This window comes from Nicotiana sylvestris, chromosome 11 (assembly GCF_000393655.2).
Source record: "Nicotiana sylvestris chromosome 11, ASM39365v2, whole genome shotgun sequence".
Taxonomy (NCBI): Eukaryota; Viridiplantae; Streptophyta; class Magnoliopsida; order Solanales; family Solanaceae; genus Nicotiana; species Nicotiana sylvestris.
Window position 1 is genome coordinate 101606808 of NC_091067.1, and position 19971 is coordinate 101626778.

The 19971-nt window shown below is 37.5% G+C and overlaps 1 protein-coding gene across 1 annotated transcript; it reads left to right on the forward strand.

Annotated features, from left to right (window-relative positions):
• Positions 1–3442: 3442 nt before the first annotated feature.
• On the forward strand, positions 3443–6558 carry LOC104248900 (probable UDP-arabinopyranose mutase 2). Its single transcript, XM_009805249.2, has 4 exons — positions 3443–3905; positions 4955–5205; positions 5697–5865; positions 6043–6558. The coding sequence occupies exons 1-4, from the start codon at positions 3594–3596 to the stop codon at positions 6388–6390; spliced, it is 1080 nt and encodes a 359-aa protein (XP_009803551.1). The 5' UTR covers positions 3443–3593; the 3' UTR covers positions 6391–6558.
• Positions 6559–19971: the final 13413 nt, after the last annotated feature.

Sequence of the window (19971 nt, forward strand, 5' to 3'; positions counted from 1 at the left end):
GACGACCGCGGAACCACAAAGGTTCAAGTAATCATGGACTTGATCTTTGAACTGCCATAGATCCTCGTACTTTTCCCATGATGCCTCCTCGGGTGATTGTCCCTTCCAATGAACGAGGAATTGGGCACTTGAATTGCCCCAACCTTTGCCTCGAACCAGTTGATGGTCAATAATTGCCTCAACTTTCTTGTCAATGGTTGAAGGGGTAATGAAAATTTGGGCACGACTGGATTGCCCCTGCTCTGTGTCAACCTTGTCTTCATAGTATGGCTTGAGTCGGCTAGTATGGAAGACGGGGTAAATCTTCAAATGATGAGGCATGTCCAGTTTAAAAGAAATCTTGCCAACCTTGGCAGTGATTTCGAATGGCCCCTCATAGCGCCGAATCAGGCTTTGATTGACGCCCCTCAATGATTTGAACTGTTGGGGATTGAGTTTCACCATCACCTTATCCCCAATTCTGTAGTTCACCTGACGCCTCTTCTGATCAACGTTCTTTTTCATTTTTCGGGCAGCTTTATCTAGATACGACCTTGCCATGTCCGCTTGCTCCTCCCAAGCTTTCGCCATACAAAACGCCCCTGGGTTTCTTAACTCTGCATCCACGGGCAAAGACTGGGGAGTGTTAGGTTGTTATCCCATTGCAAGTTCGAAAGGGCTTCTCCCGGTTGACTCGCTACGCTGTAAGTTGTATGAAAACTGGGCAATGTCCAGTAGCTTGGCCCAATCTTTTTGATTAGCACTAACATATTGCCCAAATAAAGCTCCAAGAGCGCATTGATCCTCTCCGTTTGGCCATCTGTTTGTAGGTGAAAACTAGTGGAGAAGTGTAACTCCAATCCCAACAAGTTGAACAACTCCCTCCAAAAGGCACCGGTGAACCGGGGATCACAGTCGCTTATGATGTGTTTTGGGATGCCCCAATGTTTTACTACGTCCCTTAGGAACACGTGTGCTGCTTCCTTGGCTTTACAATTAAGGTGGTGGCAGTAAAGGTTGCATACTTTGAGAATCGATCAACCGCCACCATAATGGTGCCAAAGCCTTCTTAGTTTGGCAAGCACGTAATGAAGTCCATTGTGACGCTATCCCATGGTTTCTCTGCCATTAGTAATGGCTCAAGCAAGCCTCCCGGAACCTTGTGTTCAACCTTGTCTTGTTGGCACACCAGACATGTTCGGACGTAAACGTCAATATCATCCCTCATATGCGGCCAATAATATGATGACTCTAATAGCGCAAGGTGTGCTTTTGGCCTGGATGTCCTGCCCAAACAGTGTCGTGTCCCTCTTTGATAAAGGTGCGCCTAAGATTTCCCCAACTAGGCACAAAGATATGCCTATCGGTAGTGTAAAGAAGCCCATTTTCAACCCAAAACTTCTTTGTCTTGCCTTGGTTGGCCAAGTCAAGAAGTTGCTTCGCTACCAGATCATGTTGCATCCCTTGCTTGACTGCACCAAGAATATCATTGGTGGTTGTGCTAACAAATGGTGCCAGCACTGCCTTCCGACTCAATCCGTCGGCAACAACATTGGCTTTCCCCGGTTTATATTCCAAGGAATAATCAAACTCCGCCAAGAAATCCTGCCACCAGGCTTGTTTAGGTGACAACTTCTTTTGGGACTGGAAATAACTTGTCGCCACGTTATCCGTTTTGACAATAAAATAAGCTCCCAAAAAATAGTGACGCCAGGTTCTAAGGCAATGAACCACTGCCGTCATCTCTTTTTCTTGGACGGTATAACGACGTTCAGCATCGTTCAATTTTCTGCTCACGAAGGCTATTGAATGGCCCTCTTGCATTAGAACGCCACCAATAGCAAAATCAGATGCATCCGTGTGGACCTCAAAGACTTTAGAAAAGTCAGGTAAAGCCAAGACAGACTCCTCCGTAATTGCTGATTTGAGACCCTCGAATGCTCCTTGACACAAATCAGTCCATTCCCAGGAGTAATCCTTCTTCAGCAAATCTGTGAGCGGAGCCGCAATATATATATAGCACGAGCTAGCCAGTTTTCGAACTGGTCATTCAAAAATAGCCAACATTTGTAAAGTCATTGAAAAATAGCCACTATTTTGCTGCAACAGGGACCGGTCCAGCATAATATACTGAAGATTGGTGCATCTGTGTATGAACTTCCGGCATATTATGCTGGACCGGTATATTATACTGGAACTCCAGTATATTATGCTGGAGTTCCAGTATACTTATGCTGGAACTCCATTATAATATGCTGGAATTCCAATATACTTATGTTATACTTATGCTGATACTCCAGTATATTATGCTGGAATATTTTTCGGCTTTTGAACAGTATTTTCGTTCAGATTTATCTTTACATAAAAAGTGGCTAAATTTTAGTTACTTTTAAAACTGTGATTATTTTTTAATGATCACTTGTAAATCTCACTATTTTTGAATTTCTCCATATATATATAGATATAGATAAAGCGGTAAACATAACAATTCTCAGTCTTGCAAGTCGTCCGAACTCAGAAGCTGAAAAGGAAATTCAATAAAACGTCTAAAGCGAAATATGACCTAGTCTAACTTCTACCTTTCTTTCTTGATCCATCTTTCGGTTTGTGTTGAAAATGGTAAGTTTGACCTATTAGTCTTATTTACTACTTTCAATTTATGTGAATCTGTTTGATAGAGTATGAAATTTAAAAAAAATGAATACTTTTTAAATTTGTGGTCCTTAACAAGTCAAAATGGAGTTCGAGTATTTGTGTGGTTATAAAAGCTTATCATTAAAAGTAAAATTAAAACTTTAAGCTAAATTGTTTCCAAATTTAAAAAGGAGTTATTTTTTCGGAACGGACAAAAAAATAGATTCGTTATTTGTATACCAGGAGAACAACTTTAGGAACAAATGGAGCTTTGCCCTTTAATTATATTTTACATCTTTAATAATTTTCAACTCTGATTTGTCTTATTAAATTTTTCCAGATGAAGGTGGGTGTGTGAATATTAGGAGAAAGGTAACCCCACAAAGGAGGGAGTAGGTCAGGACTCGGAGTTCCGTTTGAAATTGAAACTCCAGTATTCTTTTTTAACAGTTTCAAGTTAATTGCTTTGAAACTTTATTACGTAGTAACTTTTCGACTAGACGAGGTTAGAAAATAAAAGATTCGGAAAAAGGGTTCACTTGTACATTGTACTGACAAATATTTACCATATCAAATTATGTTAAAGTAATGAAATTAAAATTTCTCTGTTGATAAATAAAATATTAAAATTTTGGAGAAAGTTCCAATCTTTAATGCAACTTAAATTAAGACACATATTAATATACTTCCTACTTTTTAATCTCCATCAAGATCTCATTCAAATTTTTTTCTCCTTATTAAAAAGGTAAATAAATAAATTCCATAAAACAAAACGCCTTTTTTTTTTAATCTCAAATTAGTAATAGTAAGTACATTCATAAACTTCCCCGAAACATCAGTACACAGGAATCTAGTCACAATTAACAACTTGTCTTTTGGACAGTTGATCTCTCTATATAAATAGAACACAGCTCCCCAATTTCCGTTACTCAGCTCCAAAAAACCTCACAACTCTCTCAAATTCATCAGGTTGAGAGGCCATGGCCACCCCAACACCATTGTTGAAAGATGAGCTTGATATAGTGATACCCACAATCAGGAATCTTGACTTCCTTGAGATGTGGAGACCCTTTTTTCAATCATACCATTTAATCATTGTACAAGATGGTGACCCTTCTAAGACCATTCATGTCCCTGAAGGATTTGATTATGAGCTTTATAATAGGAATGATATTAACAGGATTCTTGGTCCTAAGGCTTCTTGCATCTCTTTTAAGGACTCTGCTTGTCGCTGCTTTGGTTACATGGTTTCCAAGAAGAAGTATATCTACACCATTGATGATGATTGCTTTGTAAGTATACTGCTAATTTCCTCTTTTGCCCTTCTTGTACCCTATTTTGTGTTGAAAAAATTGGATCTTTATGAATTTTTGGGGTTTAAGATCTAGTTTTTAGAGGGTTTGTAATTTATATAGATCTCTCCAACTGAATGACATTGAATATGCTTTTATTTGGACAAGAAATTTGAGGTCCAATTAAGTGTATCTTGGGGATCTGTTGTTATATAGGAGTATAATATTTGCAGAGCCTTTGATGTATGTAGCGTTTTTCATTATTTAGTACTAGTATATATATGTTTAAGTATAGTGGATTCATTTAGCGGATCGGAGCTAGTTTTGGAATTGAAGTGTTGTTGTTTGTTGATATTGATCTATTAAGTGCTTCTTTTGTTTTAGTTTTATCTGGTCTTTGTTGGAAGATTTTAGCTGATCTATACGTTTAATGTGAAATTAACTGGGCTGAGACTGAATTCAAGATACTGTTATACTAGTTAAGATATGATCTTACTATTTTGCTGCATTAGGATTCGTTTTTTTGGTGTAGTTTTTTCAGATAAAAGAGGCAGCTTGCTTATCTTGGTGCTTTTGTGCATATCTTTAATGTCTTTATTTTCTTGTGGTATTCGTCACCTTTTCTTTTACGTTCATTAAGGTCAATCTTGTATGAGTTTTATTTGTTCACTGCTGTTTGAGCCATCATGATACTTCTATTTCTGAATTTGAAGCCCTTAATGTGATAGCTTTTGTTGATCTGTTGTTTAAAGGGGTTTGACTGAATTTTCACCACCAAATTTGTAGCATTCTCTACTTCTGCCATGTCGATGATGAAATCCATTTCAATGGCCTTGATATCTGATGGTTGCTTCTCTAACGAGGGACATTGCCATACATTGGCGATTTTGTCACCCTTTTTGACTAATTAACCCAATTATTTAATATCTCTTAAATGTGAAGATTCTATTTGATTATCTTGTTACGATGCCATGATCTATAGGTTCAGTAGCTAATGTTTGGGATATAGCATTTATTTGCAAACATGCTGAAGTGACGCTGATGTGCAGGTAGCCAAAGACCCATCTGGCAAAGATATCAATGCACTCGAACAGCACATTAAGAACCTTCTTTGTCCATCTACCCCGCATTTCTTCAACACTCTGTATGATCCATACAGAGAGGGTGCAGATTTCGTTCGTGGATATCCTTTCAGTATGCGTGAAGGGGCTGCCACAGCTGTTTCTCATGGGCTTTGGCTCAACATCCCTGATTATGATGCACCCACACAACTTGTTAAGCCTCGTGAAAGGAACACCAGGCAAGTTCACTTTCCATAAGACAAAAGTTGTAGAGCTTATCTAATTAGTCATAGACTCATAGTTGTAGCGTCTGGCTGCTTGCCAGAAATAATTAGTGCATCCAAATTTTATACTTCCTCTGTTCCAATTTAGCTGTCATGTTTATTTTAATAGTTGTTCCAAAATACTTGTCTTTTTATTAAATTAAGAAAGAATTAATATTTTCTCCCACCTTTACCCTTACTCTAATAAATGTTCGAGAGAGATTAATGTGGTGAAAGCAACGGTAAAAATAAATTGAGATCAAAGAATAAATAAGGGAGTTTAGTCAAATTATCCTTTAAATTAATGTTTTTTTAAGGGGCATGCAAAAGACAAAATGTGACAAGTCAAAGGGAATGAAGGGATGTAGTATTTGTAAAGCTTATCTGTTTGGTCATTACTCAGAGATTTTTATTTTTTTATTTTTTTCATTTTTGAAATTAGTATCAATTTCTGTACTTGTCACCAGGTATGTAGATGCAGTTATGACCATTCCCAAAGGCACTTTATTTCCCATGTGTGGAATGAATTTGGCATTCAACCGTGAGCTGATTGGACCTGCAATGTACTTTGGGCTCATGGGTGATGGTCAGCCAATTGGTCGTTACGACGATATGTGGGCTGGCTGGTGTACCAAGGTATTGATAGCATATATCTTTCTATCATTATTTATCTTCGTAAAGTAGAGCGCTTATTCATCTACGGTCCCTTGGATGTCTCATAGAGTTGTAATGTTTGAAGTGGAAATTACTAAAGTGTGTCATTTTAATGTCTAATGGATGAAGGAATCTGACATAGAATCATCAAAATTGTAGGTGATATGTGACCATTTGGGCCTAGGAATCAAGACTGGTCTTCCCTACATTTGGCATAGCAAAGCAAGCAACCCTTTTGTCAACCTGAAAAAGGAGTACAAAGGCATCTATTGGCAAGAAGAGATCATCCCGTTTTTCCAAGCTGTAACCCTTCCTAAAGAGTGCACAACTGTCCAGCAGTGCTACATCGAGCTCGCGAAACAGGTCAAGGAGAAACTTTCCAACATAGATCCCTATTTCACAAAGCTAGCAGAAGCCATGGCCACTTGGATCGAAGCCTGGGATGAGCTCAACCCTACTGGGGAAAACTTGGCTAAGCTATCCATCTCGAATGACAAGGCAAAGTAGATTGCATTTAGCTTTTGGTGAGTAACTTACTTATCTATTTTACATGTTTAATTTTACTTTGGATTCCGTTCTATGAGACATTGTGTTATTTATTCGTTAGACTTATATTCGAGTACAAAGTTGAGGCTATTTATTGCGAATAAAATGGGTTAATTGCTTTCTCTAGCAGCTCCCATGTGTTATCTTCTAAATTTTCATTTGCTACTGCTGCTCATTCCTTATCAAGTCAGCTAGCCAATCACAACGGTAATAAGCAAAAGATTTAATATTACAGAGAGCAGATCGTAAATACTTCATAGCAAGTTAAAAGGGTCCTATGGACCATATATAGAATGTGATATGCCTTGGAACTACAGGTTCCTTGTCGATGTGATACTCATCAAACTAAGAAAATGATGCTAGAACCATTGTGAGATGGTCTGCGTGTTGTCTTCTGAACTTTCACAAGCACATAAATATTTGGGCTTTTAACACATTGGTCCATCGGCTAGAAATAATAAAAATAGTTAGCCAAATATTAAAAAAATACACGATGATAATGTTTAAAATATGTATATTATATATTAATATACAAAAGATGTACATTATTTTGGTGGTGGTTACATTTTGTAGATCCCCCCCTCCCAACCCAACCCTCAAAAAAAAAATAAAAAAAATTGTGAGTATCTCGGGTCCAAAGCATTTCTTGATCATTGTACTGCTCCCCTGATGAAACAAAAAAGTATTGCCCCTCCATTTGACTGGGCCAGTTTGCAGCCCAGTTGATTTAAGTCCAGGATATCTGGATCAGCTTAAATCAGAGGTAAAAATAGCACGAGTTAGTCAGTTTTTGGACTGGTCATTAAAAATATAGTAAAAATAGCACAGTATAGTCAGCTTTCGGACTGATCATTCAAAAATAGCTAGCTTTACGAAGTCAATGAAAAATAGCCACTATTTTGCTGCAATAGAGACCGGTCCAGCATAATATACTGGTGTTCGGTGCACCTGTGTATGAACTCCAGCATATTATGCTGGACCGGTATACCCTGCTGACTCCAGTATAATATACTGGAGATTGGAGCAACGGTTCTCCAAACTCTAGTATTATACTGGACAATTATACTTGCTGGAACTCCAGTATATTATGTTGGAGTTCTGGTGTACTTATGCTGGAACTCCATCATATTATGCTGGAGTTCCAGCATACTTATCCTGAAACTCCAGTATAATATGCTGGAGTTCAAACATACTTATGCTGGAACTCCAGTATAATATACTGGTATATTTTTCGGGTTTTGAACAATGTTTTCGCTCAGATTTATCTTTACATGAAAAGTGGCTAATTTCGATTACTTTTAAAACTGAGCTATTTTTGAACGACCAGTTGTAAATCTGGCTATTTTTGAATTTCTCCCTGAAAAATAGCCAGCATTTGCAAAGTCATTGAAAAATAGCCACTATTTTGTTGCAACAGCCAACACGGAAAGTTCCAGCATAATATACTGGAGATTGGAGCACCTGTGTATGAAAACCATCTGGAACTCCAATATATTATGCTGGAATATTTTTCGGATTTGAACAGTGTTTTTGTTCAGATTTATCTTATCATGAAAAATGGCTAAATTTCGATTGCCTTTGAAACTGTGACTATTTTTCAGCTACTATTTATAAATCTGGCTATTTTTGAATTTCATCCAAATCAGAGTACCAGACGATAGTTCGCTACGTATTTACCTTTCTAGTTCTAACTAATGAGCAGAAGTCTTGGTTGTAACTCAAATGTTTCTTTCTCTTTCTCCAATGGATCAGTCAGTACCTAGAAAGGAAACCATCATAGTGTCCTCTATTATATCATAAGTAGGAGTGGCAAACGGGCAGGTCGGATTCGGATATGGTTCGGGTCAATAAGGATAAAAAAAAAAAAAGGATAAATTATCCGTTCCGACCCATATTTAATACGGATAAAAAACGGGTTGACTGGCGGATAATATGGGTAACCATATTATCCATGACTTCTTGAATATGATCATTTTTGGGATATTTCCTAGTTTGCCAAACTTGAGGAACCCCCAATTTGAGACTTTACAAATATAAAAGTTAAACTGATTGATTATCCATTGGTTACCCATTGGTTATCCATTTTCTAAATGGATAATATGGTTTTTATCCATATTTGATCCGTTTTTAAAAATTCATTATCCAACTCACTTTTGGATAATATGGATGGTTAACTATTTTCTCTTTAACTATTTTGCCACCACTAATCATAAGTAACTGGTTTCTTTTGTCGGGGAAATCACAGTAGTCTAGTTGGTTGGTTACATAAACTTTTACTTTATTGGTGAGAATTCAATCTCCGGCCTTATAATCGCTCCTCTATTTCCTCTCCCATCCCCCCAATGTATAATAAAACTAAAAAAGGTTTCTTATGTGATTCTTTAGACAATGATTCTTATTAGTTGTCTAAACCAACTGATAAAACACACTGCAAAACTAAAATACTTGCGGTAGATCTGTTGGGCTATTACTTCACCGGTACTTGAGAAGACAGACCATGCACTAAACTCCCATTATATTTGAGAATAATGAAATTATGTTAGGTCTAGTATATATAGCCTTACCATATTTCTGCACGAGGCTGTTTAATTCCACAGCTTGCAACGTATTATTAAGGCCATTTCCTACCCCTCACTCCAAATCTTTACTCCAAAATGGAGCAAACTAACTCCAACCATTAGTCCATTTTTTACTCCAAAAAAAAATATTCTTTTTTATATTCTTCTCTCTTCTATATTATGTTATTATCTTTTATTCAAATTTTATTTTCTTATTTTCATTAAACAAATCCTATTTTTTTCTTCTTTTTTACAAATTCATCCCATATAATTCATATTTCTTTCTTATATAACCATTTAAAAAAAATTATTTTATACCATAAATTATTAAATAATATAATTTTGTAAGCAAATATTATAGATTATACATATTAATAGATAATTCAAATAAAAGTGAAATCAATGAAATACAAGATAATTCAATACATATTACATGTAGTTTAAAATTTTGTTTAAATACTACTTAAATATTCAACTTTCACCTCTAGTATGCTCCCATAAATAATCTATTAATGCATTACGAAGTGCAAAATGAGCATCTTTGCCCTTAATCTTTTTTTTTTTTGTGTCGACCTAAAAATTATACAAATAAGTGATTTTCATCTACTACTATTTCTACTGTTGGAGTTGCAGCTTCCCAAGCATCTTGAATGGTGCATTAAGAGCACTCTCATCCTCGATTATCATGTTGTGCAGTATAATACATGTAGTTATTATACCATGTAGCACTTCTTTTCTCCAAAAATGTGACGGTCATGCAATAATTGCAGAGCGAGCTTGCAAAACTCCAAATGTACGTTCAACATCATTTCGGCATGATTCTTGTTTCATCACGAAATATTTCTTCTTTGGCGAGCGTGGCTCACGAAGAGTTTGCACAAGGGTAGACCATTTTGGATATATACTGTCACCTAAATAATAACCCACATCATACTTTTCCTTGAATAACATAATGGACGGGAAGAATAATACCTTTAGCAAGATTGAAAAACATATGTAATCACTGTAAAACATTAATGTCATTAATAGTGCCGGGCATACCAAAATATGCATGCCATATCCAAAGGTCATAATCAGCTACAACTTCAAGAATCAATCCCGCTATAACTTCAATATATCATCTATCACACCTCCTTTTTTACCACCCGAGAGGGGATATAAGAGAGTTTTTCTAATTAAAGTGACATTAATCGAAATGAGATTATTTTATTTAAAATTTTTTAGAGTCGCCACTTGGAATAATTTATTTTTTGGTGTCCCAAGTCACCAGTTTATTTTTAAAATCCCAAATCGAGGAAATATTTGACTTTATTTAAAAGTCTGTGAACCAGAAATTCTAGATAAGGAATTTTGTTAACCCGGGAGAAAGTGTTAGGCATTCCCGGGTTTTGTGGTTCTAGCACGGTCGCTTAGCGATTTATACTTGGCTTAGATTGTCTAATTACCTATTTTTAGAACCTATGTGCGTTTATCCCTTTACCGCTTTTAATGCTTGATTATTCGTAATTAAGGAATTAAGTCACGCGTACGTGTACACATTTCGTTTGGCGCATCAAAAATCATGTCACGCGTATGTGTCCACAATTAATCACGCTTTATTAATATTAAGAAAGTTTGGTTGAAGTTGCATGAATGCATCCCTCGATTTATTTTTAGAACGAAATTCATAATTATGTTACGCGAACGTATACATAATCACAATAATAGTCTAAGTCGCGCCTAAAGCAAGCTACGAGTGTTTAAGATTATTTAATATCTAAGTTGTAATATTAATGTGAGGGCCATAAATTAGGTGATTCAATTGTGAATGGCACACCTCGGATTTATTTTAAAAGACTTGCATTTCGTTTAAAGCACACTATAGGTTTTTATTTTTTTTAAACTAATCTTGCAATTCAATGCAAGGCTATTGACTATAGGTATGGCCATATAAAGGAAAGTCTCTAGTTATTTAAAAAGAATTGGGCCTGCAAACAAGTCCCTTAAGCTGTTAAAATTTAAATGATCAAGATTGCTGGAAACGAAGGGGTAACTGGGCCTTGGAAACGAATCCAGGAACGAAAGCAAAAGGGCATGGGTCACACGAGCCTGGTTTGGACCAGGCAGCCTCATTTGGGCCATTAACAGGCTTGGACGCTTCTAAAGAAGGCCATTCAGCATTATAACCCATGAGGCTTAATCCACATTTAAATAGCCATTTGCACAAATTCTTAAAAAAACCCACAAATGCTGAATACTTTATTCTGCAGTTTTTCAATTTATTGATATGTCATGAGGGATACAATATTAATCTAAACTAACCTAAACTATTTACTAATGCGTTAAGATCAACCATGTAGGCACTTCGACCATAATTGCAATTCTGAAAAATAATCTGAACATGACTTGATAATTGAACATTGAACAAACTTTTGAAAGTGAATGGATTTAGACTTCAAAATTTAAGAGAAGAGAAATATACATGATCAACATACTATTCAACAGACCCTCATAGCAAACAACCAAAACAATGGGCTAGTGATATTATATAGTTATTCCTGGATTTCCAAATGAAACCAACACTGAACTGAGAATCAACACAGAACTAAAACAAATTCTAACAAAACTAACAAAGATATTCATCACCCGACTTTGATCAATACTTACAGAAAGCTTAAGTATTCTAAATACTCAATATGAGGGCCCTTAGCCAAATCACAAACCATCATAATAGACTGAGATCCTAAACTAGACTTAAAGATGAGATACAGAAACAGTGAAAGAAATGAGAAGAAGCGCATAGAAGAGAGCTAAAACTAATGAAGAGGCTAGATGAACTTAAAATAAACATGTGAATAAAATTAAAAGGGCAACATTTATCATTATATCTTCACATTTTAACTACATATTTCAAATGAAAAACAAGCTTGCACTTCACAGATCATTCATGGTCCAAGGAGTACCTGGATATCAAAACAAAGCAAAAGGGAGTGAGGATTTCAGCAAGAGCAGAAATATGAGCACATCAACAGCAAGATTCAGCTTCTTTGATGTCACGACCCTAACCCTGAACCCCGTTGTGATGGCGCCTCTCGTGAAGACAAGGCCAGCCAATTCAACCCAACTCAACTTTTAAAGCAGTTAATCAACATAAAGATAGCCTAAACATGATTTAAACAATACTAAATAGCGGAAATATCGATAATAATGCGGAAAGTCCAACCTGACACAGCCCTAATCGGGGTGTCACAAGTCACGAGCTTCTCTAAACCATAATACTAGTCTGCTAAAGTTATAAACTACTACAAGTGTTTGAAAGGAAATAGAAAGTGATAGAGAAGTAGAGACATGGGGTTGCGGACGTCAACAACTACCTCGTAGTCTCCGAAAAACCGTCTGGAACTGGAGGAATCAACACTCGGGGCGGTACCAGCTACGCCTGAATATGCATACAGGGTGCATGGAGTAAAGTGAGTACTCTAACTCAGTGAGTAATAAAGGTAAATAATTACTGAAAGTAAGAAAACACTTATACACAGGGTATTCTATAATGAAACAATCAAATAGGTAATTTGTAAGCAGTAAACCAATGAAAGCAAAATAAACAGGTAATTGATGGACAATTATGATAAAGTAAACACATAGAAGTTCGCCCCTCGGGCACAACATCAACAATTTCCGCCCCTTGGACTCAATCTCACATCACAATGGGTACCCGCGCTCACTGGGAGTGTACAAACTTCGAGAGGGGCCCCTTCCGGCCCAAGCGCAATATCAATCCATCTCGTGGCGTCAAATCTAGGCCTTCGGCCTCATATCAATCAGGCCACCTCGTGGCGTACATATGTATCTCAGGCCCTCGGCCTCATATCAGTATCAATGTTCCTCACAATATAGGCCATCGGCCTTACTCAGTCCAAAGATCATCACAAGCCCTTCGGGCTATAGTAAAACATTAGTTCTCAGCCCAAAACATCATTTAAAATATCATTTAAGTCTCAAAACTGGATAAAAGTGGTTGAGTTGCAAAATAGTGGAAAACAGCATGACTGAGTTCAAGTAATAAGTCAAAACAGTGAGGAAATAGTGATAAAAATCCCCGAAGGGTTCAAATAGTTGGCACGAAGCCCAAATATGGCAATCAGCCCAAATCATGATGATAACAAATAAGTTTCAGTCAAATACGCAATAAAAACATCAATCAGGACGGACCAAGTCACAATCCCCAATAGTAAATGACCCCACACTCATCATCAAGCGCGTGTCTCACCTCAACATAGCACTACGATGTGCAATCTAGGGTTTCAAACCCTCAGAACATCATTTACAATCATTACTCACCTTGAACTGGCTAAATCTCTAGGTCGCGACGCCTATGCCCCTCGAATTGGCCTCCACGCACGTGGAATCTATCCAAAATCAGAACAAATACGTCATAATATGCTAAGGGAACAAAGCTCAAGCGAAAAAAAATCAAAAAATACCAAAAATCCCGAAATTAGCAAAACCTGAGCCACCGGCCCACTTCTTAAAACTTAGAAATTTTTACATCAACGGGTTCCTTATCTCCCCACGAGTTCATACACACCAAAAGTTCTCAAGTCCGACCCCAAATGGTCCTCCAAATCCCCAAATCAAAAGTCCAAAATTCCAAGCCCTAATTCTTCCATTTTTAGCTTAAGATTCCATGATTTCTAGGTAGATTTCATAATAGATTCGAGTTTTAGGTCCAAAATTCTTACCTCCAAACATTTCTCCTTGAATCCCTCTTCAATTTCTTTCAAAAAGCTCTCAAAAGACCAACTATGGAGTAAATGAGCTCCAAAATCGCGGATGAAATGAATTAAAACATTCTGCCCAAGCCTGATTTTCCTTCATCGTGATCGCGGCACTTCCCACGCGATCGCGAAGAACAAATTTTAAATTCCCCAAAATAACTCTATGCGATCACGTCCAAGACCCTGTGATCGCAATGCCTGAGCCACTGACCCTGCGCGATTGCGGACCACCTCATGCGTTCGCGATGCACACTCTCCCCAAACAATGTGATCGCAAGCCAAGATATACGAACGTGAAGAGAAACTAGGCCACTTCTTCAATTCCTTCTATGCGATCGCAGGACTCCCCTCGCAATCGCGAAGGGCAAAACCCTGCAACAACTGAACCTGAACTTCTACAAATTTCAAACTTAGAAATGGTCCGATTGACCACTCGAAACTCACCCGAGGCCCCCGGGACATCAACCAAAGGCACCAACACAACCTAAAACCTTATCCAAACTTTATCCAATCATCAAAACACCTCAAAAAATATCAAATCACTCAAAACACATCGGATTCAAGCTTAAGTTTCTAAAATCTTCCGAAATACGCTTTCGATCAAAAATCCAACCAAACCACATCCGAATGACCTGAAATTTTGCACACACATCCCAAATGACATAACAAAGCTACTACAACTCTCGAAATTCCATTCCGACCCATATATCAAAATCTCACATATCAACTAGAAATCGCCAAAATATCAACTTCGCCAATTCAAGCCTAATTCTACTCCGAACCTCCAAAACCAATTCCGATCACGCTCCTAAGCCATAAATCACCTCCCGAAGCTAATCGAACCATCGTAACTTACATATGAGCTCTTTAACACATAAGTCAACATCCAGTTGACTTTTCCAACTTAAACCTTCTTAAAAGAGACTAAGTGTCTCATTTCTTACCAAATCCTCTCTGAACTCAAACTGATCAATCTGATCACATAAAACATGGATAATGAAGCATAAAAAAGCAGAAATGAGGGAAACGGAGCGGTAACTCATTAGACGACTGGCCGGGTCGTCACATTTGAACCCTCTTTAAACCCATAAAATCAGAAATTCCATGAAAGCTCTTTAAATTTTAAAAGAAAAATCAGAAAACCATTCGAGCCAGTAATGCAGAAACTTTTTTTGTGTGTATTTTCTAGGGTCTGAATCTCTAAATGTGTGTGTGTGTGTGTGTCATTTTCAGAATGATAGTGCCTATATATAGGCTACCTAGGGCGGGTATTTTTTAGGAATATTCCTTATCCTAATTCTGAAAATAGTACTGTTCTTCCTCACAGCCCTGGTACAACTGTCCTTCTTATCCTATTTTTAGCATTTTTTTTAACAGAAATGGGACAACCGTCAACCTCTAATTAGTTTCAGCATTTTTGTGCTGGCCAAATAGGGCCAGCTGCCCCAAATTCTAGAAGCTCCTAACACTAACCTTATCTAAAAGTCCTATTTCTATTTCCCAAATTAACCCCTAAGTTTTCATTTGTTCAATTAAGACCCTAGGAGTTTCTACCAATTTACAAATCATGGCAAACAAAACAAAACCAGAAGGGATCAAAAATTCAAATTAAAATGCCTAACAGAATCATGATGCTAGAATTCAAACCTAAAAACTAAATCAATCATTAAATAGAAGTGTTTACCTAATTAAACCTAACAAGAACTGAATTTAAATAAACACAAATGGCAAACAAAGGAACAAACATGGCAATATACATGAACCCTAACAATTAACTTAATGAAACCGCACTGTATTCAATCCAAAACTAGAATGGAACTGCAAAAAGGAGCATGCAACATAAGATAAAAGCACGAAAGAGACAACAGAATCATTTCAATGTGTCAAACCTAAAAAATGAACCATAATTAAACTAATTTTATGCTATTGAAGATAAATTTCAAATACTAATATACCAATGTTTTAATTAACCTAATAAACAAAAACAAATAGACAAACCAAAAAGCCGTGAACAACAGAATAGAAAACCTAAAATTGCAAAATTAAAACATACGGCCAAAATACAAACAATTAAACATGCAGAAGAGTAACAAAAGATAAAACAAACAAAAAAAGAGAAAGAAATTTACCTAAGCTTTTTTTAACACTAGAGCAGTTATGAACTCGTTCAAACTTCAAAAAGGGGGGGAGGGGGATATGAACTTGTTCATCCATCAATGGACTGTTCTTTTTCAAGAATAGTCGGCTAATAGGCGTTTTGGGTTCATATAACCCGTCCTTAACCAAAAATCGAAAAGGGAAAATTGAGGTTTTTAGAATCTCAAATTCAGGATTCAAAAAGATTAGGGCTGATTCGAAAGGAACTATAGGGATATTTGGGGAGAAAAGGAGAAGGTGATTACAGGGTGTAATTTTGGTGGGGTTTGGTGCCCCGGAATCGCCGTGAGGAGATTTTCGGTCGGTGGTTAATGGTGGAGGCGGCGAAGGCATAAGGGGGCGACTGGTCTCTAGGGTTTGGGTGAGACTGAATGAAGGGGGTTCGAATGGGGGGGGGGGTTGAAGGGTTTCAAACATATGTATATGAAACCAAGACCAGTTCCCAGCCGTTGGATCACACGAGATCAACGACTAGGATTCAATAGGGCAGAAACAGGGTCATTTGGCTTAGTGGGGAGGGCTGGACCGGGTAAAGGGTATTGGGCCTGGGTTTGGGGCGGATTTGGGCATGACATCAACCCAATTTCAAAGGTAAATTAAGCGCTTTTTTCAATTCCTTTTTTTCTTTTTGTTTTCTTTTCTTTCTTTAATTAATTAAAAACCTAAATTAAATTCCTAAATTAATTTAAATTATAAAATTAAGCTAATTATCTAACTATAATATTTACAAAAATTAGTTGATCATAAATTAAAAAAGAAAAATTAATAATTCAAAATTAAAAGCTAAGAATGTACAAATGAGCTATTTTTTGTGATTTTTATTTTAATAAAGCAATTAATTAATTAATCCTAAAATGTGAACACAAAATCTAAATGCAGTGCATGATATTTTTGGTATTTTTCATGATTTTAATAAAAGTAAACATGCACAAAAATGCAAACAATTAACGAAAAATCCTATAAAAATGGAAAATAATTGAAAAAAATCTATTTTCTTTTATTTTATAGGAGTATTTCATATAGGGCAAAAATCACGTACTCACATCTGCCCTTCTTTGTTCGGAAACACGAAGGGTTTTCGAGCAAAGATAAAATGAGCAATTACGAGCGATTTTTGCCCGTTTGAAACTCCATGGGAAGCATCTTTTGAAAAAGTCTGACCGTACCTTGCTTCAAAGGTTGCCTACATATCCTTGGCTATAAAGGAATCAGGTCAGTGTAGTTCTGGAAGTTTTGGTAGCTGGAACTATCGAAAAACCATGATTTCACTGTTGTTGCTGCTGTTTCTATTTGCTGAGCTCCTTATTACACCAAAATCAAAAATGAAAAGCTAAACTAGCTAAGCCTATCAACTACGAGTTACAAGATTCCTATCTATAAACCTTCTAAAGCTTGATCTCGAGTCTTGACTGGTTCTTCCTGCAGTCTCTGATATGAATCTTGATGCTCATTAGCTGCAAACACTGGTTCGTTCGTCTTTAGCTTTTTGGATCAAGGCAGGACATGCAAAGCTTGTAACTTCAATCGTATCTTGAGCAGTCCGCATCTTTTCTCCGCTTCTGTACTTGAAGTTCACTTCTTTTCTTGTTCTTTCTTTTCTTTTATTCTGGATTGAGACTTCTTCTTTTGGTTATCTCGAACCCTGCGTCTTGAGGTATAACCTGCTCAGACACCAAAACAAACAAACGAACGAAATATTCCTACCCCAATTTTCACTAGGAAATTTCATGAGTTATTGTAACAAAATCTAAACTATTTCTTTATTGAAAGGAATAAAATCGAGATTGTGTATCCCTAAGAAAAATATATTAAGGATTGGAGACTCTATATCTAAAATGAAATCTAATGGGGATCGGAGGCCCCAAGTTGGGAAGATTACCAGGTTATGCTGGAAAAATGATCGGGTTATGCCGGAAAGGTCCTCGGGTTATACCGAGGAATGTCATCGGGTTATGCCGGAAAAGGTCCTCGGATTATACTGGGAAGTTCCACGGGTTATGCTGGGAGAGTCATCAGGTTATGCCGGAAAAAAGTCCTCGGGTTATGTCGGGGAGGTCCACAGGTTATGCCGGGAAAATCATCGGGTTATGCAGGAAAAAGGTCCTTGGGTTATGCCAGGGAGGTCAACGGGTTACGCCGGGAAAGTCATCAGGTTATGGTGGAAAAAGGTCCTCGGGTTATGCCGAGGAGGTCCACGGGTTATGCCGGGAAAGTCATCAGGTTATGCCGGAAAAACGTCCTCGAGTTATGCCGGGGAGGTCCACGGGTTATGCCGGAAAAGTCATCGGGTTATGCCAGAAAGTTCCTCGGGTTATGCCGGGGAGGTCCACGGGTTATGCCAGGAAAGTCATCGGGTTATGCCGGAAAAGGTCCTTGGGTTATGCCGAAGATCAACTAGGGAGTGGAACCCTATACTGGAAAAGACTACCAGGTTATGCTGGCAGCGACTAGGGGATGGGATCCTATGTTGGGAAGACGTAGCTAGAGATTGGGGACCCTAGGTTACCATGATTTTGAATCTTTCTTCTTCTTCTTCTTCTTTTTTACTTCACTTTTCATTTTATTTAGGAGAATGAATGAAGAGTTCAAAAGAACTTCCCTTTTCGGGTCAACTTTTGCTGCATAATCGTTTTGGTTTCTGCGTGCCTTGTTTTTATTGCACCTGCTTCGGTAGGGTTGTTTTGGACTACACCTGTTTCCTGTTTCCAAATCAAAGAATATTTTGTCAGTTTGAAACAGTGGTTGGTTTTGTGGCCTTGATAGTTTCGATCAATTGATCTCGACCCAACTCTTTCGGTGAAAGTCTCCATTGCTTGTTGGCTTTCTGGAAATTGGTTTCATTTATAAACCCTGGGGGACTTGATCTTCCCCAAATTCCACCTAATGATTAACCCATGTGGGTCTTGGCCTTTTCCATCTTATTTTGCCTTTATGGGCAGTTGACTTTGATTTCCTTTATTTTCAAATGTTTGGACTCTGGAGCATCGGTCAATATGGCCAATCGAGATCGACTTGATGCACTTACTGAGGCTGGGTGCATTTCTTCTTGAATTTTAGATTTTTGTCAAACAAAACCATGTAAAACCAATCTTGCCATCTTTTTTTTTGCATTAGTTTCGGAGGGGAACTAGATCGAAAGGGATTCAAGGAAAAGTAAACAACGGACATGATAATGAACTTAAATGAGTAGTGTCCCTTTTGGGGAAAGGAAATAATGACTTATCTGGAGTGCATGTAGACTTCAATAGACATGACATGCTTCTTGGACTGGATACCCGATCTGCGCAACCATCCAATCTCATAAAAACCCTTCATAATCTATATCTCAAAACCGAGAAACCTTGCTAGGACTCTCATCAGTGCTGATGGTTGTAAGTGATTCCCTTTTTCTATCAGTGGCGCCCTTTGTGGATTTTCACCAACTGACCTCTCTCATTTCTCTTCTCATCATCGTCTTATAGTGCTCTTTGTGAGTTTTACTAATAAGACTCTCATTTTCAATTTCTCTGCTCACCATCGCCCTACGGTGCCCGTGTTGATTTTCACCAATAAGACTCTCTCATTTGATTTCTCTCAATTAATTGTATCAGATCCAAATAACCAACAACCTCCCATTGGGAACTTCTTTACCGATTGATCTAAAGGACTTTGAACAGGATTTAGGGTAAAAAGAATTTGGATTGAATTACAACTTTGGAACCCTTCAGGTGAACCGTCGCCGAACCATTATAACATCTGCCCTAGTTTCACTTTTTGGGGAATTTGGAATTTTGTTTTGGTGTGACTGAACCCCAAAGAGAGGCTGCCTACATATCCTTTCGAAATCAAGTCGAACGTAGTTCAGGGAAACTTTGTTTTTGATTATTTTTCACAAGAATTTTAGGGTTCCAAAGAAGGTAATCAAAGAAAGGTAACCGGCTCAAAGGGTTAGCAAAGGGTTAAAGTGTTTGGGTAGCGAGAATCAAAGCCTTTGTCATCCAACCAGAGAATCTTGGTATCGCAGAATGGTTAAACATAGTACCTTTTGACTGTGTCTGCATTGACAGCTGTTTCCGGGTCATTTCCTTCAA